This window comes from Podarcis bocagei (genome assembly GCF_964188305.1).
Source record: "Podarcis bocagei genome assembly, chromosome: 16".
Taxonomy (NCBI): Eukaryota; Metazoa; Chordata; class Lepidosauria; order Squamata; family Lacertidae; genus Podarcis; species Podarcis bocagei.
Window position 1 is genome coordinate 17,160,271 of NC_138142.1, and position 23,575 is coordinate 17,183,845.

At 47.9% G+C, this 23,575-nt stretch overlaps 2 protein-coding genes across 5 annotated transcripts in view; one reads left to right on the plus strand and one right to left on the minus strand.

The window, feature by feature from the left end:
* Positions 1-5,837: 5,837 nt before the first annotated feature.
* On the plus strand, positions 5,838-13,188 carry PIK3IP1 (phosphoinositide-3-kinase interacting protein 1). Its single transcript, XM_081175211.1, has 4 exons — positions 5,838-6,038; positions 8,935-9,111; positions 10,211-10,289; positions 11,350-13,188. Exons 1-4 carry the CDS (start codon positions 5,969-5,971, stop codon positions 11,555-11,557), a joined length of 534 nt encoding a protein of 177 aa, XP_081031337.1. The 5' UTR covers positions 5,838-5,968; the 3' UTR covers positions 11,558-13,188.
* Positions 13,189-14,258: 1,070 nt separating this feature from the next.
* The window catches only part of LIMK2 (LIM domain kinase 2), a 48,450-nt gene continuing 39,133 nt past the window's right edge, over positions 14,259-23,575 (minus strand). For all 4 annotated transcript variants that reach the window (XM_081174892.1, XM_081174895.1, XM_081174894.1 and 1 more), the window contains 7 exons: positions 22,361-22,492; positions 22,029-22,085; positions 20,569-20,634; positions 19,299-19,473; positions 18,213-18,268; positions 16,822-16,979; positions 14,259-15,990 (listed from right to left, as the gene is read on the minus strand). In XM_081174892.1, coding sequence (XP_081031018.1) covers positions 15,834-15,990; positions 16,822-16,979; positions 18,213-18,268; positions 19,299-19,473; positions 20,569-20,634; positions 22,029-22,085; positions 22,361-22,492 — 801 coding nt within the window. In that variant the 3' untranslated portion in view covers positions 14,259-15,833. The remainder of the gene's footprint in view (positions 15,991-16,821; positions 16,980-18,212; positions 18,269-19,298; positions 19,474-20,568; positions 20,635-22,028; positions 22,086-22,360; positions 22,493-23,575) is intronic.

Below are 23,575 nucleotides of genomic sequence, written 5' to 3' on the forward strand. Positions count from 1 at the left end.
GGTGTTAGATATATGTTAAATGTTCATAAGTGTACCAACCAAGCACGTACATAGATCAGCACAGGAAGACCGACCTGGAACCATTTTGATTTTCAAACTGTCCCAAACTGACCAAATGTTTTCTCTGCAAGGTCAAAGGAAAATGGAAAAGCCTCCCCATTGTCTTTTCCTTCACAAATCCTGTCTTAAGGGTATGTCTGTGTTTGAATAGGGTGTGAGCCTGTGACCTGGCCCAGGAACTAAGTATTTATCTTTACAGAAGACTGGCCAGGCTCCCCAGGCAATTCAATCAAGTGACCATTAAACAGGTAACCTGTCAGAGGAGATAAACAAGGACAGGAGAAAAACAACATTCAAATTTCTGTTGTAGACCACCTTTTCTGTGATGTAGGTATGATGTGTCTGAGGGGTGGTCTTAGGTTACACCCCTTCTGTGATGTATATATGATGTTTCTGGGGGTGGTCTTGATCTAAGGTAAAGGTAAAGGGACCCCTGACCATTAGGTCCAGTCGTGACCGACTCTGGGGTTGCGGCGCTCATCTCGCTTTATTGGCCGAGGGAGCCGGCGTACAGCTTCTGGGTCATGTGGCCAGCATGACTAAGCCGCTTCTGGCGAACCAGAGCAACGCACGGAAACGCTGTTTACCTTCCCGCTGGAGCGGTACCTATTTATCTACTTGCACTTTGACGTGCTTTCGAACTGCTAGGTTGGCAGGAGCAGGGACAGCAACAGGAGCTCACCCCGTCAGAGGGATTCGAACCGCCGACCTTCTGATCGGCAAGTCCTAGGCTCTGTGGTTTAACCCACAGCGCCACCCGCATCCCTGCTCTTGATCTACAGGGTGGCAATTTCAAAAGTCTTTATAAGGCCTTGCACGCCATTTTTCTGGGTCCCTCCTCTCTCCTGCGGGTGAGGGGAGCACCCTGTTGCAACAGATCAATAAGGATCAATCTTACTAACTGCTTTGCTTCTCAATATTCTCTGGTTGGCCTCTGTTATTCTCTCCTACCAATAGAGAACCTATGTAAGGACTCTATATGGCCTCTTGGATACACCATAAGGAAAAAGGGCAATTTTTGTTTACAACAGATGCCACTTAATGTATGGCCAAAACTTGTTGAGCCTTTGCACCATTTTTGCCATCAGAGAGCCAGAGGCCGAGCTGGGCTATCATGTATTTGTTACAAACACACAAACCTTGGAGATAAAAGAGAAGGAAAATAGCAGCAGGCCAAGGTCATCCGAGGAGGCAAACGGTTGGAGAGCCAGAAATAGCAGCCTTTCGCCATCCAAGGTCTTGTGCTTTAACCACAAGACCCAACCTCTGAAGACTTTCAGCGTTGGCTTTTAGAGAGATGTTCTCCTATTCGGAATGAAGTCATCTCTTCCCCTGACGATGAGAGGGAAGATCTGACAGCTGGATGTGGATGCAGTATCTAGCTAGCAGCTTCCCCATCTGCTCACATCATCAACACACGTGGTGCTTTATGTTTCACATCATCAACACACGTGGTGCTTTATGTTTCAGTAGTAGAATCGTCACCACCACGAAAGCAACAAAGCTCCCTGCATCACAAAACTTTCTAAATTTCAACTGGGGGAAAGGGAAGGGAGCGAAGGGCCTCCGTTTTTAAGAATTAAGGGGAATGAGAATGTACTTATCTGCAGTTCTAGTGGTTAAGGGCATCTTGAACTAGATACTTGCAAAGTCCCCAGTGTCCAATTTGGTTCTCAGTGCTGTATATTTAATTTATTTGCTTTTTATTTCATAAAACGGATATGCCACTCGATTGCAAAACCTGAAAGCAGTTTACAAACCCCCAAAAGGCTGCAGTTTATTAATATCAAAAAAATGTGTACACCGCTTGGTTGTCTGAACAAAACAAAACTTCAAAAAAGTTTTTAAAAAACAATAAAATTTTCAATGAGTATAATAAGCAATAATTTAAGATTAATTTGAGTTGGCTGTTCTGTTCAGAGGTGGAACAGCAGCTAGGAGGTTATCACTTTGGAGTTCTCTAAGGTAATTCGTAATAGGAGCACTACTGCGTTTTTTTTGGGGGGGAGGACTGTTTATGTACCCACAAATGGGCTTAAATGACATGGGGGAGACAGAGGTTTGGGGCTCAGAGCCACGTGAGATTGGGCCTTCTGCGCTGGAAGGGCAGCCCTCCTGATACTGAATTATGTAAGTATCAGGAAATCCTCCAGGTACTTTCCAGGGATGAAGGGCAGGGTGCTTTATCTGTCAATCCGATGGAATGTGGACACACCCACCTTCTCAATTATTTGTGACAGCTGTCCTATTGCATGTTGCTTGAACTGCAATTCTTCCGTTTGCTTTCTCCCAGGTTCCAGGAATGAAAAGTTGTTCCTGGAACCTGGGAGAAAGCAAAAGTATTGCAGCCCAAGCAACATGTGATGTTCAACCCCTTCCTGCTTTGTTGGCCCTGTGTAATGGTGGTACCCCTGGACAAAAACTGTCCAAACTTTTTCTGAGATGCACTCAATTCCCTAGGAGTTAGATGTGTCTGTCTTCCTGCTGGAATTACAGTGGTACCTCGGGTTAAGAACTTAATTCGTTCCGGAGGTCCGTTCTTAACCTGAAACTGTTCTTAACCTGAAGCACCACTTTAGCTAAAGGGGCCTCCCGCTGCTGCCGCACCGCCAGAGCACGATTTCTGTTCTCATCCTGAAACAAAGTTCTTAACTGGAGGTTAACCTGAAGCGTCTGTAAACTGAAGCGTATGTAACCCAAGGTACCACTGTACTCTGATTTCAACCAGGGCTGGGGAACCACTTTTGCCCAGCTGGACAGATCAAAATGCACCCACTCTTCCTCAGGACACTTTTGACAGATGGACACATCGGTCCACTTTTAAATCACTGCTTTCATGGAATGCCAATTTTTTTAGTTGTATCTTTCTCTCTGAATAGTACCATTTGACTTAAAATTCCTTTGCAAAACCTGTATCTGAAAAGCGTTTCCATCTTGTACTAGAAGAAAAAAAACGGGTGTTCCGATAGTCAAACGGAGAATATAACTAGGTATAGATCTGGTGTAGTTTGATAGTGGTATACAGTGGTACCTCGGGTTAAGTACTTAATTCATTCCGGAGGTCTGTTCTTAACCTGAAGCACCACTTTAGCTAATGGGGCCTCCCGCTGCTGCCGCACCGCCGGAGCACGGTTTCTGTTCTCATCCTGAAGCAAAGTTCTTAACCTGAAGCAATATTTCTGGGTTAGCAGTCTGTAACCTGAAGCGTATGTAACCTGAAGCGTATGTAACTCGAGGTACCACTGTACATAGAATTGTAGAGTTGGCAGGGATCTCCCCAAGATTCATCTAGTCCAATCCTCTGCAATGCAGGAATCAAAGCCAAAGTATGGCCATCCAACCTGAGTTTAAAAACCTCCAAGGAAGGAGAGGGAGTCTGTTCCACTGCCAAACATCTCTTGCTGACAAAAAGCTATGCTTAGTTGGAATGTCCTTTCCTGTCATTCGAATCCATTGGTTCAGGTCCTACCATTTGGAGCAGCAGAAACCAAGTTTGCTCCATCTTCCATGTGACAGCCCCTTCAGATTGTCTTAAGATGGCTACCATATTTCCTCTCAGTCTCCTCTCTCCCAGGCTAAACATACCAAGCTTCCTCAACAAGTCCTCATAAGGCTTGGCTTCCAGACCCTTGATCCTATTGGTCTCCACATAATGTTGAATTTGGCTTTTTTTTCTTCAGTAACTACATTTGGAAGTGATTGCCCATCTTCTTTTAAATGTGATTTCCTATTTGCCTTTTAGGCGCAGATGGATTTCAACCCTGAGTTTCTGAACTAAATTCTTACCGGAGCTGCAGGAAGGATATATACCTCCAGGAACTCTGGTAGCTGAGGTTTGTTTACAGGACAAAAAATAGCTTGAACTCCACCTCTATGTCACAGGCCTGTGCCAAAAATATGCCAGTCTGCCAGAATATGCTCACGGCCCACACTATGCCCTGACATGCTTTTCTGGCAATTTCCAGCTGGAAAAGGCAAGCAGCAATTTGCAGGCAGACATGGGCACACCCAGAATCTCATTGCGGCTGTGTTGATTCTATGTGAGAGCAACATAACATATTATCTAATGTGGGAACTTTCCTAACCTGGTGCCCTTCTGGACTACAGTTGCCAGGGCTGATGGGATCTTCTGTACCAGCCAGATGTTTTGCACTCCCAGCTCTCTTCAGCTTCAGGAATGGGGAGCACGTGGCTCTCCAGATGTTGCTGGATTGGAACTCCTTTTGGTCCCAGCCAGCACAGGGATGATGGGGCCCAACATCTGGAGGGGCAGATGCCCCACTCCTGGTTGTAATTTAGACATTACACTTTCCCAGCCCTGCCTAAAGATGCCAGGGATTGTAAACCACATTGAACATTACATTTGGAAAGGTGGTATATAGATAAAACGTGATATTTATTTTGAAGATGAATGCTCTGCCTCAGGCAGTCCTCAGGCTTGTAGGATCTACTTTGGGTTGTTTTTTTTACTAGAACTCTATGTGATCGACTGACTGTAGCCTGGTGCAGAAGACATATGCTTAGAATTAGCAAATTCTCAGGCCAGGAATTTGTTTTGAGCATCAGAACAAATGGAAGCTTACACACACACAACAACAAAAACAACAACAACAACAACCCATTGCCGCTGGTTACTGCAATATTTCTTAATGTTGGAAGTAACATATAGGGCGTTGGTATTGTTTTGCAGTTGCTGTTGTGAAACTAGCAGCTCTCCAGATATTATTGACCTCCAACTCTTATCAGCGCTCACCACTGGATTGGAAAAAAATGCTAAATATTAGCACAGAGTTAGTTCTACCTATGGTGGGTTCTGTGGTCACACCCTGGTAACAATCACCCTGTTCGCTGTTTTAGCCACAGGGTCGCAGGTGTAGGAGCCAGAGTCTCTCTTGGGCAGCAGATGAGGGAACTAATCAATGAAGTGGTGGAGAGGAGAGGAAGGAAAACACACTTGGGTGATGAGGAAAACATCAAAGTGGGTGCTGATTAAGAGGTGGGGGGATGATGGCAGGGTGGGCACCAGAAGAGCCTGGCTGTAACCTCTTGGGCTTGCTGATTGGAAGGTCGGCGGTTCGAATCCCCGTGATGGGGTGAGCTCCCATTACTCTGTCCCAGCTCCTGCCAACCTAGCAGTTCGAAAGCACGCCAGTGCAAGTAGATAAATAGGTACCGCTGCGGCGGGAAGGTAAAACGGCGTTTCCGTGCGCTCTGGTTTCCATCACGGTGTTCTGTTGTGCTAAGAAGCGGTTTAGTCCTGCTGGCCACATGACCTGAAAAGCTGTCTGTGGACAAATGCCAGCACCCTCAGCCTGAAAGCGAGATGAGCACTGCAACCCCATAGTTGCCTTTGGCTGGACTTAACTGTCCAGGGGTCCTTTACCCCCTTTTTTTTTTACCATGCCCAAGGGAGTGACAAGTCCAATAGTCTGTGCCCACAGTGGCCAGGGACAGAAGCAGCCCACTTCCCGCCAGTGGTTCCTGGCAAATAGCATTCAGAAGCCTCTTGCCTCCCAAATGGCTAAGCCCTCTGTTCACACTGCCGCCAGCCAGGTGCTCCCAATGAGTAGCCAGGTGCGTGTCCTCTTTGCTTGCTCGGTGGCGGGGCGTCCTAGCTCTCTCCTGCGTCCAGGTCAGCAGAGCTCAGGCGGGTAGACTGCGTCGGAGGCGGGAGGCTCCACGTGCCGCGTCTTCCTCGCCTCCCCGACTTAGGACCCTGCAAGCGCCTCGGGACCAGCGGAGGAGGCGGCTCCGGGAGGCGGAGCTGAGCTCCTTCAAAGGCCCGGCTTGTTTACGCCGCAAAAGCTCCACCGAAGCAGCCGAAGGCAGCGGCCGCAGCAGCAACAACCCAGGCACCCGATCCGGATCACAGCGCCTCCTCCTCCTCGTCTCCAGGCCGCCGTTCCTCATGGCGTCTCGGTGGGCGCTTCTCCTGCTCCTGCAGCCGCTGCTCTTGGGCTTCGGCTCGGCTACGGAAGGTGAGCGGCGGTGCCCGGTCCCAGCCCCGTGCCAATTTCGCCCGCCCGCCTGCCTTTGCAGCGGAGCGGTCTTGCTCGTTCTCCTCACGAGAGGAGCTCCGAGAGGGTCTCCGATCCACCTGCTATCGACGCCCGCGAGGAGCCCCTGACCCCCCTCCCTCCCGCGAGTTCCCCCCGTTCACACGTGCAAGCTCCCCTTCCCCCCACGTGTCGACTCTGCACGTGTGAAGGCAGCTCGCACCAGTCTGCTGCGACCGGAGCAGCAGAACCCTTGCAGGAAAACTCCGCGCTGCCTGCTGCTGCGTTATTTCGGTTATTTTTTGTTTCTGAGCCCGGACCCCAAGCTGGCTTAATCGGGAGCAAGCCTCCATAGGCGCAACAGGGGCTCTGCGGAAGAGAGACTGAGGCGGGGCAGGCGCACTCTGCATGTGCTCAGATGCACACCCAGCGGTGGGGGGAAAGGGCGCACCCTCGCTGAGTAGCGCACGCATAGAAGCGTCTGTGATGGGGGCGCTTGATCCTTAGTGCGCATGCTCCCTCTTCTCCTGCCTTAAGCAGAGCAGGGAGGGCAATGACGTATCTCTTTAATTCCGCTCCGCCGGCTCCTCCCTCTACCCCCCTCGCCATTGGTCCGTGTTGTCTCCAGGCCTTGAGCTCGTTTGCTATTGGTCGCTGCCTTGGGGTGATGTCATCCTTCAGCCGCAGAGACCTTGCGGGGTAAACAACCCAGCCACCCCCTTTCGTGGAGAACAGGCTTAGCCACGCCTTCCTGCACGTGGGAGTCCCTTTTGACTCTGGGAGAGGGCGTGGCCCCGAGGCCCCTCCCCCTACTGCTGGAGGGCATGATCTGGATCTCCATCGGGGCGAGTTTCCAACTTGAAATGCGCAGGAGCCTCTCCCCGTTACAGTACTTTCTTGCGCATGCTTGCCTAGCTCAGCGAGGACCTTGCAAGCGGGGCTGCCAGCCAGCGCTTACCTGGGAGTAAATGCCATTTACCTGAATGAAGCTTACTTTTGAGCAAAGATGCATGTAGTCTTAATGATTACGCCAGGTTTTAATCAGTGGATTAAACGTGCAAATGCATAAAACACCCTTTGTTCTCATAAGAGGCAGAGCGGTGTGCTAAGAGATGTCTGCTGCTCACAAAAGACATTTTCGCTGCCGGCTGAGGGAGGGGAAGCTTCTTAGGGTGGCGCAAGTTGGATCAAGCCAAACGGGTGATTTAGTCTAGCATCTTGTCCTCACAGTTACAGATAGGTAGCCGTGTTGGTCTGCCATAGTCAAAATAAAAAAAATCCTTCCAGTAGCACCTTAAAGACCAACTAAGTTAGTTCTTGGTATGAGCTTTCGTGTGCATGCACACTTCGTCAGATACCTTCTGTATCTTCTGTATCTGAAATCAGATACCTTCTGTATCTGAAGAAGTGTGCATGCACACGAAAGCTCATACCAAGAACTAACTTAGTTGGTCTTTAAGGTGCTACAGGAAGGAATTTTTTTATTTTGCCCTCACAGTGGTCAACCATAGGCACATTATGGGAAACCCATGAACAAGCAGGGCCCGAACACTTGCGATTGATATTTGGAGGCATTTATTGCCTTTGACTCTGGAACTCATGGCCACATGGCCGTTGTGGCTGTTAACCCTTAATAGCCATATCTGCCAGGGATTTATCTACATTACCGGGCTTTAAAGACATCCAAGTTGGTGGCCATCGGTACCTCTTTGTGGGTGCAAATTGCATGAACTGATTTTTATTGTTTTCAATACTGTATTTTAATTGTTGTTCCCTGTTCTGAGACCTTGGGGTGAAGGATGGGTGGTAATATTATTATTAAAAATAATAATTCAAAACTATTTCATCATCAAACCTTTTATTGGCATCACATACAAACGTCCACAACATAACAGTACAGAGTTACCGCTTCCCCTGTGGCACAAAACATTTACCAAAAAAAAAAAAGGAGAGGCAGAGCAGACTATTGTCACATCTCTAGGACTCCAGGGAGATCAGCTGTCTGCAATGTGTTTGGATGACAGAATACAAGATAAAGATATTTGCCACTAACTTTCTGAGCTCCTGGTCATTCCCCAATAGTAGAAAGTGTATGACCTCCGACTCTGGTTTCCATTTGGGGATGGAGAGTTGCTTTAGGAATTGCTGGCAGAGATCAGCATATAGTTTACATTTAAGAACCATATGAGTAAGAGTTTCCACCAGGTGGTCAACATCAAAACTATTTGGAAGGGTGTGTTGTCTGTTGGCAGCAAACAAGGCTGGACACTGTCTTTCCTTGCTTTAAAAAGAGCATCCATTCCTTCAGCACACATGGAAGAGGGTCAGTTGTGGGCCAGGCTGTTCCATCTCCTTGATCTGCTGTTGCAATCTATGCCCCCCCCCCGCCCATTTCTGCGTTGCTCCCAATTTAGTGTGGCAACTCTGGAACTCCCTGTCTATTGACACCAGACAAACACCTTCACTGTACTCTTTAAGGACCTGCAAAACATGTTTTTGTTTAGACAAGCCTACCTAGACACATAGCATGTTAATGTATGTTTTAATCTGTTATTAGTTTATTGCTGGTTGTCTCTTTTGAATGTTTTAATGAGTTGCTTTTACTGATAATTCTATTGCTCTCTTTGTAAAGCTCTTTAAGCTCTCTCTGCGTGTCTTACAATCAAGTGTCTGCATAAATTTTATGAAATAAATAAATGAGTGAAACAGCCCTATGCTGGAATCTTGAGTTTCAGCACTGGGGAAAAATACACCAGCACAAGAGATTTTAAAGCGGCCTGATGCAGGGCTGGTTCTTGGGGCACACACACTCTTTTGAATGACCCCCTTCTCACTGTGAAATATTTTGATGCTGACGGTCATTTTCTGTCCCCTCCAGATGCAACCTCTGCCGTCTCCCCGGCTCTCACGGTCAAAACGGCAGCAACTGATCAGGTTTTCGAGCCTGCCAACAGCTTGCCATCCCGGAGCGAGGCGGCTGCAGTCCAGCCCGTTGTCGGGATCGGCCAGAGGGTCAAGATGAGATCGAACGAGAAGAAGGACTTGGGCACTCTGGGTAAGGACTAAAAGACTCCCTAGGAATGTCCTTGCAGCGGCTTTGTGTGTAGCCTGGCTCGTTTCAGAATTGCGATGACTAAAAGAGTTGGGAGTGGTTTAGTTCAGGCTTCCCCCAGTCTGGTGTCCCTACAGATGGATTAAATCTCCCTCCTAGAGGGACACCAGATTAAGCAAGGCAGGGTTAGTTTCAAAGGAGGCTGCAAGAGCCTTTTGGCAGGGGAATGGATTTCCTCAAAGACTTGTTCACTGGACATTTTTAAACAGAGGTTAGATGGCCAATTCTTAGCTGTGATTGCAGTGGGTAGGACTAGATGACCCTTACAGTTCTATGTTTCTGTGAGGCCAGACTCCACTACATCTGTTGGGTGGGAGGAGGAAATGGGTTCACTCAGCAGGAAGTGGGTAAGGTGTGAAGAACTGGCACCCTGCGAGCTCTTTCTGTAAACAAGACAGCTGTTTCCTGGGTCAGGGTTCTGAGAATGTGAGCTGCCATTTTAAAGCCCTTTAAAAAGTCTTTTAAAGGGTTTTCTAGTTCAAGGGGGAAGTGTGTGTGCAGTACAGACCTACAGAAGGGCTATTTATACAGCTTCACTCTGCATTTTGCCCTTTCTAGCTGCTTTTTTAAAAGAGCCACCCTGCCATTTATATATTACATTACACCCATTTTCCTGCACAGAGCTGAAGGTGGTGCATGCGGTCCGGTCCGCCACTCCACTTTATCTCCATGCAACAATCTTGTGAGGTTGGTTAGGCTTAGATGTAGTGACTGGCACCCCAGTGAGCTTCGTGGCTGAACACGGATTCGAACCCAGGTCTCCCAGCACTCTTAAGCACTACACCACACTGGCTCTCATTTTTTAGAATGCCTTGGGTGCAGAAAGGCCAGAAAAAGTGTGCGCACACGTTACTACATATTTATTTAAGTGTTCAAAACCTGCACTTTCTCAAATGTGTGCCAAGGCGGTTGATGCAGCATGCAAAGTTATAATTGGGGAAAGCATCCGTTGTGTTGCTTTATGCTGCAGGGTTTGGGGGCGGACTGCAGCGGTGTGCTTAAAATGTGTTGCATCTGTCCTCTTTTTCTCCCCCCCCCCCAGGCTACGTGCTGGGCCTTCTGATGATGGTGATCATCATTGCAATCGGAGCAGGCATTGTCGTGGGCTATGTCTATAAGAGGCAAGTGAAGGGCCTTTGCATTGATCGTTTGTATGTTGTTATCTTCTTCTTTTGCATTTATTATATATCCCATTTTTTCTCCAAGGAACTCTCTGTGGGGTACATGGTTCCCCCACCCCCTCATTTAATCCTGTGAGGCTGAGGGAACACAGTGAGTGGCCCAAGGCCACACCCAATGAGCTTGATGGCCCAGTGTGGATTTGAACCCTGGTCTCTCAGGTCCTAGTCCGACACTCTTAAATCCTGCACCACATCAGCTGTCCCTCATGTAAAACATTCTCAGCAGATCCCACCCTTTGGAACTCCCTGCCTATTGACATCAGCCAGGCGCCTTTGTTGTACTCTTTTCAACGCCTGCTAAAAAAAATTGGGCAAAGCCCATCCAGGCATTTAGAACGTTGACATTTATTTTTATGTGTTTTTTAGCTTATTGCTGATTTTAATTATTTTTAAAATGTTTTAAATAGCTGTTTTTCATAGAATTGTGGAGTTGGCAGGGACCCCGCAAGGGTCATCTAGTGCAACCCAGAAATCACAGCTAAATAATTCCTGACAGATGGCTGTCCAACCTCTGTTTAAAAACTTCCAACAAAGGAGAGTCCACTAGCTTGTGAGACCGTCTGCATAGATTCCAAAAGTTATTCCTACTGTTGAGTTAGAATCTCCTTATAATTTGAACCCATTGGTTCAGCTCTTACCCTCTGGAGCAAGCTTGCTCCATTTTCCATGTGATGACCTTTAAATATTTGAAGCTGGCTACCGCATCCCTTTTCAGCCTCCTCTTTCCCAGGCTAAACATACCCAGCTCCTTCAACTGTTCTTCATGAGGCTTGGTTTCCTGACAATTGATCATCTCAGTCGCCCTCCTTTGCACTGAAAATTTTACTTTTACTGATAAATTTGTTTTATTCTTTTTGTAAACTCCTTTGAGGTTTTTTTATTTTGCAACCAAACAGTGTATAATTTTATGAAATAATAAAGAGTGTGCATCAGTTTGGAACCTGCACCACCACCCCGTCTGACACCCCCCTTCTCCCTCCCTCCCTCCCTCCCTCCCCAGGGGCAAAGATCTGAAGGAGCAGCACGAGCAGAAGGTCTACGAGCGCGAAATGCAGCGGATCACTTTGCCGCTCTCGGCCTTCACCAACCAAGCCTGTGAACTGGTGGACGAGAACACGATAGAGGTGCACACGAACCAGACCCCCGTGGAGGAAACGCACAATGGCGATGCCCCACTGATGGGTCAAGCGGGCACTCCTGGAGCCTGAGGAACATGGGTGGGGGGCACCCTAGGAGATGCCCTGCTTGCACCCACAACGGCTGAGACTCCTCTCTCTTCTCACCAACGTACGTGGGAGTTTCATTTGTATTTCTGGTTGTTTTTTTCTGTTCGGGGAGGAACAAGAAGCCTGGAAGAGTCTTGACGAGGCTCTGAAGACGTGCAAGGACTGGCTCACCCATGCTCATCCATTGTTGGGGCGTTTGGGTCCCAGCTGCATGAAACTGAATGCCACTGGACGGTCTGGTGTGGCCTGAGCCTCTTGTGAGGTCCAGCTCTTCCTTCTGCCCCCGATGGAGGGTGGGAAGAGAAAATGCAGCGCCTGCCTCCTGCTGTATAGACTGCACAGTCTCTCTCCAGTCAGGAAGTATCTGTCTATATCGCCTCCTCTCGATCTTCTTCCACGGAGATAGCTTCCACCGGTCCTGGTGCCTGCAAATCTGTTACAAGTGGAGAGCTGTAGTGTAGGTGAGCTTGAAAAGCAAAAGTATTCGAACATTTGAATGTATTTTTATTATTTCCTAAAGTGGAAGGCTGCTGTCAGAAGAATGGCCCTCCTTACAAACCCCTGTATTTAACAACCACAGAGTTTTCCTTATAGCTCGGTGCTTAAACTGCCTTTTCAAAAACAGTCGAGGAGGAAGCTTCCCAAATAGGAGGGCTTTTTTTTTTTAGGTGGGGGTGGGGTGGGCAAGCTGGGCTGTCCCTAGTGAGCTCTTCAAAATCTGTATCTTCTGTCTTACGTACTCCAGGACTTCTAAGGCCAGGGACAGATTCTTACATGCGGGGAGTTTCAGTTTACAGCGATCTTTTCCCTTCGTGATCTTTGTTGAGCACAGCAAGACAGCTCAGGTATGTTTCCTTCTCCCCTCCCAGCACACTTTGGGGTTTAGCAGATATGGAGACGAAAGGGATCCCCTAAAGGCATTCTGCAGAGGTCTGTTTCCAGAAAGGCGACTTCAAGGCAACGCTAGGACCACAGGAGGGAAGACGACTCTTTTGCTCGAATCCTGCTGGCAGGTTTCCTACAGGCATCCGATTGGCCTCTTAAGAGGGCAAGATTCTGGGTGCAGGCTTCTCTTAACATTCTTAGATCTGCCCAGACAGTGCCGGCTCAAGCGCAAAAGCTCCTTCACCTCCATTTCAGAGCCAGCCAACGACTAAGTGATGGATGGCCCTGCTTTGCATTGGGGTTAGTAGTTCAGGGGTTTTTTTCATAGCGCTGGGCCAGCTCCTCTGTAGCAGCTGCACAAGCCAAGTGGTGGGGTGATTTATGCGGTGGCTTTGTCAGGCAGCATTTGAGGCAGAGAACCAGGATCAAGGAAGTTCTCCTGCGATGCTCTTTGTTAGGCGTAAAGCACACATACTTCTGTTCCGCCAACAAATAACTCACTTTAGCCATACTGACTTTTTTAAATAAAAAAACCCACCTTCACCACTCAAGGAAGGTAGACCAGCTGCTGAGAGTGAAGGTTTCTTGTACACTCCGGTTATGCAAACAGAGATGGGAATTTTGTTTGTTTTTTTAAATAAATACGTTTCAATGCCTTTGAACACCATTTCTTTGTATGTGTTTTTAAATACCTCATGAACTATGAAATAAAATAAAAAAGAACTGTTCAGGCTGTCTTTGTGTTATTCTGTGGAATGGTCAAGTGTTGCAACTAGAAAACTACAGCTGCCTTATTTTTGAGTCCGATTGTTGATCCACCTAGGCCACCTGCACTGACTGGCAGCAAAGGTTCTTCCAATAGTCCCAAATTTTATCCACTTAAAAAGCAATATTCCACACCTTTTCATCTCTGGTATTCCTTAAAATGTGGAGGCTAGTGGTGTGGTGAAATAGGTAGGTACACAACCCCCACCACATCAGTTGAGGAAAGGTTTTGAACCCTTTCTCCTACTCTTCAAAATATTCTGGTGAGCTGTGTGGTGTAGTGGTTAAGAGTGGTAGTCTCGTAATCTGGGGAACCGGGTTCGCGTCTCCGCTCCTCCACATGCAGCTGCTGGGTGACCTTGGGCCAGTCACACTTCTCTGAAGTCTCTCAGCCCCACTCACCTCACAGAGTGTTTGTTGTGGGGGAGGAAGGGAAAGGAGAATGTGAGCCGCTTTGAGACGCCTTTGGGTAGTGATAAAGCGGGATATCAAATCCAAACTCCTCCTCCTTTTCTCATCTGTGTTATGGTGCTTTCCCCCCATTTTGCAGCCAACCCTAAAACTGCTGGGGTGAGAAGGGTAGAAAATTTTTATTGGGTTGGAGATGAGCCTTGCTTACATTAAAAGCAAGGATGCGAGAAGGAAGCTCTGGCCCTCCAAACGTCCAGCAGAGCCAATGACAGGGGATGATGGGGATTGTAGTCCATCAACAGCTGGGACACAGCAGGTTCTCCACCCCTGCCTTACAAGAATGCAGAAGGCAAGGTAGCTTCACAAAGCAGAAAGGTGGCCACCCTTCCCAAAATGCACTGCAGCAGTTTGGTTGCTGCTGCTCCCCTTCATCTCTGAAAGAAAAACTTGGGGGAAAGTCCCCAAGGCCTCCCCTCTGATGCCCTTTATATCCCATAGCTTATGACACATCTGCAACAGCCCTCAGAACTCGGTTTCAAGACCAGCAACAGCAAACTCTGCTTTGATCCAAAACTGGCCACATTTTGAAGATGTTGGCTGTCCCTTTTAACACACAAGCCACTTTTGTTTCCATAGGATAAAGTTTATTGCTTTTAATTTAGTCAAAAATGTTTTGGTGTGCAATCAACAAGAGTCCAGAATCTCTTGAACACATGATCCAAGTTTCTCCTCTCTTCGTCCCTGTTTATAGAGGGGGACCCACATTTATTAAAAGAGGAAGGAGGGAGCAGAATCTTTATTGAAACGCCCTGGGCCTGGAGACCACCACTGGGGTGGGGCTCAGAAGGCCCAGTGGCTCTTAACCCTTGGAGGATTAAGCCGGATAACTGGAGTTTAAAATGGCTTGGCTAGTAGGGACCTCATGTCTTTTTGGCTACTCTAAGTGGGAAAGTGGGCTGCTTGAGGTCCAGATCCATGGTGCTATCTTAGGGGAGAGGACCGAAAGCCATGATGACTGCATGCCCGTCCCAAATTCATGCTAGGTTGGGTTGGGCTTCCCAAGGAAAGTGACTTTGCTGAGGCCCACCAAGAACAGGAGAAAGATCTGGCCAAGTGAAACCATGTAGTGTGTGCACCATCTTCACCAGAGAAGACAGAAGCTAGGAACGGTTCCCTTTCTATTCTTGGTATATCCAGGAAGTGTGTGTGTGTGTGCGCAGGCCAGAACCAGTGGTGTCTTAATTCCTAAGGGAAAGAGAAGCCTGAAATGGAGGACAGAGGTAGGTAACTTAATCAGGTTCAACAAGGGCTTCAGACTATCAGACCCAAATAAGAAAGTGGTCTCATTCCCTGTCAGCTGCAATTAAATGGTGGATTGGGAAGTAGCTCTTTGCTCAAACCCAGCTGTTCCACACTAAGAAGCCCCCACAGTCTGAGGCCACTGAGCCCCAAACTAGGACAGCCTCACCCTTTCTGTTCTCACTGCAAAGTGGCTCAAACAGCCGAGAGCAGCCTGCTACTCTGGAGCAACCCTTTGTGCTCACCGGAGGTGGTTCTTCCCCTTCTGACATGGGGTGTTGGTGGAAGCCCAGTTCGCAAGTTGGCTGTGTAGTGTTTTTGAACGTTTGCTTGGAGGTATTTGTAGAGATGAGGAAGAGAAGGGGGGTCCTTTGCCGGAGAGAGGCTGTCTTTGAGCTGCTCCTGAAGAACTTCCCAACTCCAAGAGGAGTGAGGAAGGCAAACACACTCCCTCTGCCTGCAAGTAACCTCTGCTGACTCTTCCATGCCTTTTCCAACAGCAGACAAGGCACCCAGGTTGGGGGCAGCCCAGCCTGCCCCTCCCAGGCAAATGTCCCAGGCTCAGGAACCTTTATAAACACTTGCAGTCTTTTTGAGGCCCAAGGCACCACTATGATAGAGACCTGCAAACAGGGCCTCACAATTTTGTGTTTCCAAAAGCTAGAGAGTGTCAGTACTAAAAGTCACAAGCAGGACAGGATTCTGCTTCCAGAACATGCCACAAATCCACAGGAGGAAGGTAGTCCAAGGTGAGGCAACGGAAGGCAAATGGGTGCCTTGTTAATGTCCTGTGAGGATTGGGAACATCAGCTCTCTCTCTCTCTCTCTCTCATATGCCCCTGCTGCCCCACTCCCTCCCCACAGGCAATTTATGGAAAGTGCGCACAGGTCTTGAGGATTAGGTGAGGTTTTCAGGTAGCTTATCCCGGATCAGCCCGTGCTGCATGCTGACGTTGTGATCCAGCAATTCCAGTTCTGACGGAAGAGGGATTCCCAGCTCTCCCAGGTACAAGGAAAGGGCTTCAAAAGAATCCTCCAGTTTGGAAAATGGGGGCCTAGGGAGAGAGGAGGAAAGGCAGTAAGTTAATGCTGTCTCTCTACAGATCAGCAGTCACCTATGGAGAGCAGGAATTTCCTCCAGGCGGCCAGAAAGAGATGTTTAAAAGCAGCACACAAGTGACTGAAGCAGGTGTGACCTAGGAAGGACTGTGGTTTAAGGAACTCCCACCAGGACAACCACAATGGAATAAGACAAAAGAGTTTGTGCTGGCTGGGACCAATGGAAATTGTAGTCAAAAACTTCAGGTGATAGGAGGCTGATGGAGAGACTTCTGAACACCCCCAGTCTATTGTGGCATTTTAGGCTGCTCCCCTTCTTACATCCTCTGTGCTGAGGCTCCAAAAAGGAAGGCAGGAGCCCAGCCTTTCACATGCCCAGGGTGGTGCAGCCTGGTCTGCCTTGCACAGAGGAAACAAGAGCTTGTTCCAGCTCTGGAGGGTGCAGTTTCCTTTGGTTCCTGCTTCACGCTCACTTGACATAAATAGTTCTTTTTAACAGCAAACCGCACTGGCAGGAAAAATAACACTTTAAAAGAAAAAGGGAGAGAGCAAAGTCAAAACAAAGGAAGTGCTCTGTCCTCCGTGAGGGTGGCCTGCATGCAAATATGCCCCTCCCTCAAGCAGAATGCCAGGAACAGACTCCATCAGCCTCCACCAACCTGATGCCCTTCGGTCGTTTCTGGACCACAGAACCTATCAGCCCCAGGCAGAATAGCACCCTCCAAAACATCTGGAGGGAAGCAGGCTGGCACCAGACCAAAAAGAAGCAGGAAGGTACAGAACCAAGATCTCCCTTCATCCTGCTTTGATCCCTCCAGAGGCCTCACCTGCTCTCTGGCTCTAGCCTGCAGCAGATGGCTGCCAGGGGGAAGAAGGCCGGAGGGCAGTCGGTGGGAACAAACTTCTCCCAGAAGAGCTTCACGTTGAGGCCAAAATCCAGAGTGCGGGGGAGGCAATCTGGATCGGCATACACTTGTCCGATGATCTGAAACAGAGAAAGGAGCTGTCAATGTCACGGAAAGCAGGACTCGGCTGTGTGCTGGCGCCACCACCTGGGGCTGCAGGTGATAGGAAGGAGGAGCTGAACAAGATCCTAGGAGGGAAGCCTGGATAGGAACAGGCCCTTAGGAGCATTTGCATGGGAGAGAAGAAAGCAAGAAGGGAGGGCAGGAAGGGCCATGGTAGAATATCTGGCCTTTCAAGCAGCAGGTCCCAAGTTCAGTCTCCAGTGGCATCTCCAAGTACGGTGGGAGAGACTCCCTGCCTGAAATCCTGGAAAGCTGCTGCCAGTCAGAGTAGGCAATACTGAGCCAGATGGACCAATGGTCTGAGTCAGCAGAAGGCAGCTTCCCATGTTCCCAATAGGGAAAGCAGAAGGGGTGTTTATTAATGCAACATGTTTCGGAGAAAAGATTCTACACTTAGATTAGCAGACGAAAAGCAGAGGCAGCGCATTTAAAGGCTGAATCTTTATTTTTCCGAGTTTCTCTGGCCAAGGACCAGGTGAGTAGTAGTAGTAGTAGTAGTAGTAGTAGTAGTAGTAATAATAATAATAATAATAATAATAATAATAATAATAATAATAATAATTTATCATTTATACCCTGCCCATCTGGCTGAGTTTCCCCAAGCCACTCTGGGCGGTTCCCAATTGAGTGTTAAAAACAATACAGCATTAAATGTTAAAAACTTCCCTAAACAGGGCTGCCTTCAGATGTCTTTTAAAGATAGGATAGCTGCTTATTTCCTTCACATCTGATGGGAGGGCGTTCCACAGGGCGGGCACCACTACCAAGAAGGCCCTCTGCCTGGTTCCCTGTAACCTCACTTCTCGCAATGAGGGAACCGCCAGAAGGCCCTCGGCGCTGGATCTGTGTCCGGGCTGAACAATGGGGGTGGAGACGCTCCTTCAGGTATACAGGACTGAGGCCGTTTAGGGCTTTAAAGGTCAGCACCAACACTTTGAATGTGCTCTGAAACCCTAACATGCAGAGAAGCTTTGAGGATCCTGGTGGCCAGAGAGAAAGCTCAGGTACCACTTATTTATTCCTTAAATTTCTATACCACCCTTCATCTGAGGATCACAGGGCGGTTTATAATATAAAAACACAAAAATACATACCATAGTAACAAACGAAAACAATAACATCCCCCCAAACAGTATTTATTTTATTAAGGAGCACAGCAACTTCTCACTTCCGAAGTGGCCCAGGTTTACCTCGCATAGCACAATCCCAAAGGAAAAGATGTCCACTGTCTCATCATAGCTCTGCCCTGGAAGAAAAGAAAAAAGGGAGAGTGGCTTTATTTTCATTAAATGGAGAAAGCACTGAGTGTGAATGACAGAACTGGTGAACCAAGAGTTCACTAAGAGCCCTCAGGCAGTAGAATCAGAGTTTCCAGCCACACAGTCTATTTTTTATTGTCTCAGTGATTACATACGATTCCTGCATGCCTAACTCAGGGCATCATTCCTGGAATTTCCCCTGCTTGGGAGCAAAGTTCAGGGCAAGAGATGGCACCTTGCCCAACGCCATTCTGTTAAGTATCATGGCTGTGGAGGGGACACTGTCAGACTTTCAGAGAGGACAGGTCTACAGAAAATCCTGCAAATTCCTGGGGAAGGACCGTGATGGCTCAGGGGCAGAGCACCTGCTTGGAATGCAGAAGGTCCCGGGACCAATCCCCAATGGCATCTCCTGGTAGGGCTGGGGAAGACGTCCTACCTGAAACCTTGGAAAGCCACTGCTAGTCAGTGTGGACAATATGGAGCTAGATGGACCGATGCTCTGACTCTGTATAAGGCAGCTTCTTATGTTCTTTACTTGGGAAGGGCTAGAGCTCAGGGATAAAGCACCTGCTTTGCATGCACAAGGTCTCAGTTTCAACCCCCAGCTTCTTCAGGTAGGGCTCAGAGAGACTCCCTGACGGAATCCCTTAAGAGTTGCTGCTGCAAGCCAGAGTAGGCAATGCTGATGTAGATAGACCAAGGTCATGGTATAAGGCTGACCCGGCCTTCAGCACTGTATTTGGGGACTTCCCTGGCTTTTTTATGGCCCACATAGGACCAGTCTGGATAGTTGGCCTTGGTGAAGATTTGACGTTTTCATCCCCAAAAAGTTTTTGATTTGAGTTTCTGCAGAAATGAGACTGCATCTTAATGTTGTATTTTAATCTTGTTTTTAAGTTGTATTTTAATCAATTGTTTTTACATCTGGTGTTAGCTGCCCTGAGCCCGGTCTTGGCTGGGGAGGGCGGGGTATAAATAATTTTTTAAATTATGATTACTTGTGAAACTTCTTACCGTTCAGCATCTCTGGTGCCATCCAGTAGGGGTTCCCCACCACTGTGTAACGCTTCTTCCGGTCACTCTTGCGCAGGGTCCGCTTCTTGGCCGATGGCTTCTCCAGGGTGGGCTTCTTCCTCTCCTCTACAATCAGCCGGGAGAGGCCAAAGTCTGCAACCACCACAGTCTTGTCCTGCAGCCAAGAACAAAGCAGGAGGGGCCACTATGAGAGGCCTACTAGTCTGCGGGGATCAGAAGGCGCAGTTTGCCCATGAGCAAAAATATCTATAATAAATGCCCAGGGTCAATAGCAGTGCGTCCCAAAGTGAGCGGTACTACCCAATGGGGAGTGTTGGGTTTACCTGCAGGGGGCAAAGACCATAAAAGGCAAAAGGGTAGTGGGGGAGGGGGGCGCTGGAGGTGTAAGTGACTATTAGACTTTGAAAAGCTGGTATCACTGGATCAAGTTCATAAAAAAAGAATCAACTAAACTACATAGTTTTAAGTGGATTTGGAATAAATGGGCAATTAACCTTTTTCTTTTTGAAAGTGTTTTTATTTGATTTTACGAATTCATTCACACTCATAATCACAACTAATAATAAAATTATGCAAGATTCTTCTGAATCTTAAGACTTCCCACCTCCCCTCCGTGGATCCTTTAAGTAACTTTTTAACTGCATATTATAAACCCATCTAATTTACAATCCTCCACTGCATCCAAAATCTATGTATCATTGCAAGAGTTATTTGAATCCTGCCAAAGAGTTCAAGTGTTTACAGTGGTCTTTCAAGTATGATATAAATTTGTCCTATTCTTTGTTGAAGTTTTGATCCTCCTGGTTTCTGATTTTCCCGGGTGGAATAAATGGGCAATTAAATGTTACTGCTCTGAATTTTGTTGTGCTCAAACCACTATTCTGGTTTTTTATTTGGTAAGGGGAATGATTTCATGGAACCAAGGGGCAGTGGCCCCAAAAGTTTGGAAACCACTGGGAGGATCTGGGAGAAGAAGGGAGGAACCACAGCTCAAAGGAAAACCTAACAGGTATTTTGGGGGGGGGGGCCAAATGCACATTGCTTAAGTCGCCACCTGCTCTTGGCCTCCAATGAAAACGTCAGGCTTAAAGACACCCAAGTTCTGAGCAACGGTGCCCCCGCTCTTGCTGGGATACATTTACAGCACTAACTTGGACCTATGAGGTCTCTGTGCGCAGAGAGCCAGAGGGCTCCAACTCTCAGCTGTTTTGCTTGGTGGTGGGCGATGGGGAGAGACTGGGGAACTCACCAGTTTGATGAGGCAGTTGTGGGAGTTCAGATCTCGGTGGATGATGGACATCGAGTGGAGGTAAGCCTGTGAAAGGGAGAAGAAGGGGAAGAGAGGCATTTGAACCAACGCTGTTTGAGTCTGGGCCACTCCCAACATGGCACTTCTGGCTGAAACCACTCAACACTCCCACTGGCCTGTCTCACGGGCTACCCAAGTGCCTCCAAGCCATTGCCCTTCTTATAAGCCAAGGTGGTTGGGGACAAATAGAAGAAGACGCCTTCACCCCGGTATGGCTCCCCTTTACCACATACACAGCCCAACAAGACAATGACAAAAATCCACCAACGGCATACAAATAAATATGGTTAACCTGATCCAAAACACCCACCCACCCCACTCACACATGAAAACAAAGACCACCACAGCCAATCACAAACAAACAAGGCCAACCCCAACCTCTCTCACCACCAAAGGAACACAAGTGAATAGCACAGAACCTGCACAAGCGATGCTGACACAAAACCCCACATATATTAAGTATAATAGAAACATTGCCACCCACCCCACCCACCTTTCCCCCACCTTTCCCCTTCTTCTTCCTAATGTCTCAACAAATGAAATTGGGGGGGGGGGGAGAGAGAGGCATTGCACATACTTTTGTAAACTAAGAAAATATTTAATGAAATACATAAAATAAAATAAAAAGCCAAGGTGGTGGCTGGGCCTGGGGGGTAGAGGAGGCAGGTGGTTTGATCTGACCCAGAATCCAGTCAGACCAACTGCACTAAAAGCCTATTATGCTGGAGACCACCAGGTGTGAGGGGTTCATGTGCAACCAAGAGACCACGGCTGCTGAGGATGCAGAAATGAGCCACACGCTCCACTGCGGTAAGCCACATGTGTCTGAAAACCGGTTGCTGGAAGCTGCAGGAAGGGAGAGCTGCTGCTACTGCGCTCATGCCCTGCTTTGGGGCTTTCCATTGGGGAATCTGGTTGGCCACTGTGAGAACAGGATCCTGGACTAGATGGGGCCTCTTTGGTCTCATCCAGCAGCCAAGCTCTTCTTATGTCCTTATGACAGCCCCTTTGCTTCTCCAGCAAAGGAACACCCCATCGCAACCCTTTCAAAGTCATGAGCCTGGACTGGGGCTTCTTGGGCTGCAAAACCTTAAGAGGCAAACTCCTGCGCATTGGCTGCTCATTCAGAGGGCAGATCTCATTTCAGAAAGAGGAATAATGCCACTGTTGCCCCCACCGCTAGACACTAGGAATAATGCCACTGTTGCCCCCACCTGAGACAATTGCTTAATGCGGTCTAATGGTAGGGCCGGCTCGTTTCTCTCTCAAATGCACCTTTCAATCCCCCTTGCTCAGCATCACGTATTTTTTAAGCCCTCAAGATGGGGCAGGATATATAACTCAAGACAAGATTCCAGTGGGCAAAGAGTGTGTGTATATGTGAAGAACCAGGGACTCACCATTCCTGAGGCAATTCCTTTGGCAAAGCTGACCTTCTGCTCCCAGGGAAATGGATCCTGCAAGGCAAAAAAGAAGGCCCTCATTAACATGTTCCTTAAACAAGCAACATATCTGTAGTGGATGAAAGGCGCAATGCTCTTTTCAAAGTCTTTCCCAGCGTGACATTGCGGCTGTGCCGGCTGGGGCTGATGGGAGTTGAGAGTACAAAACAGCTGGAGGCACCAGGCCTGGGGGAGACTACTTTAGAAGCTGAGAGCTTTAGTGGCCAAGAGCCACTGCACTTTTAGGGGCAAATTTCTCCTTGCTCATCTGACAAGCTGCCTTCACTCACCATGTTCCGGAGGAAATCCTTCAGAGTCCCGCCTTCAATGTACTCTGTGAGAAGGTTCAGCTTCTTGTCCTTGTATAGCACACCAATGAATTTCAGGACGTTGGGGTGATCCAAGCTGCGCATCACCTTCACCTGAGAAGACAAGACAGCAGTCCAAGGGTTTGGGATGCACTGAGACCTCCTTTTTACTGCTGCTGCTGCTTCTTTTTTTAAAGAAAACAAAATAAAAAGTATTTGAAATCTAAGCAGCTCTTGCAGTCCCATCTGAGGGACTGATCCGATCCACACTTGCTCACCTTCAGAACTGCTGTAGCATCAGGGAGCCCAGGTGTGTTGGCCTTGAAGAATATATATATGCCAGTACAGGTTAGAGCATCAGACTGCAATCTGGGAGACCAAGGTCCAAGCCCCCTCTCAGCCACAAAGCTCACTGGGCACCCTTTGGCCAGTCACTATTTCTCAGTCTAACCAACAGGGCTGTTATGAGAGTACAATGGGGAAGCAGAGAACTGTGTGTTACACCTTTGGGTTCCTTGGAGAAAAGGTGGACCATACATGTAATACTTTTTTAAAAAGAAAAGAAATAAAAATGGAAATGAAATATAAACATGCAAGAAAGTACATAAACAAAACCGGGTGGAACTGTGTGTTGAATGGTTTCTTTAAATGTAAAGGTTCATCATTGTTCCACTCGATGTGTACATCTTTAAGGGGCCAGAGCAAGGGCCAGAGCAAAATAACGAGACCCAGCATTACAGCTGTGAAACATAGCAGGTGCTGCTGAGTTGTATTGATTAAGCTGTGTCAACAATTGGGTGTAGTATATAAGGAGCAGTACCTAGCTCTCCCATTACCCTGGGGGATGGGTTGGTGGTTGGGTCTGGTTTGCTGGTGATGTATTTAGTGTATAAGGAGTTTTTGTTTTTGTAATTAAAACCTTGTTTAAGTACTTTTTGAGTCCCTTTTTAATGCATGGTCTCCCCAGCAAGCTCTCTGCAGCGCTACCATACTGCAAATAGCCAACACTGTGGAGTGGTAAGTTTGATGGGAAACAGGAACTGGTGTCTGAAGGGTGCAGCAAGAGGTTTAACAATGTCATCGCTGGCAAATGGAGGGGCACTGGGGCCTCACTTCAAGCAGCAACATATTTCTTTTTTATATATAAATTTATTTATTTGTTTTTTTCAGATAAAAATTTTACAGTCACATATCCAA

Coding starts and splice junctions, on each gene's coding strand:
- PIK3IP1 (XM_081175211.1), top strand. CDS start 5,969: ATGGCGTCTCGGTGGGCGCTTCTCCTGCTCCTGCAGCCGCTGCTCTTG. Junction 9,112..10,210: donor GAAGGACTTGGGCACTCTGG/GTAAGGACTAAA, acceptor CCCCCCCCCCAG/GCTACGTGCTGGGCCTTCTG. Junction 10,290..11,349: donor GTGGGCTATGTCTATAAGAG/GCAAGTGAAGGG, acceptor CTCCCTCCCCAG/GGGCAAAGATCTGAAGGAGC.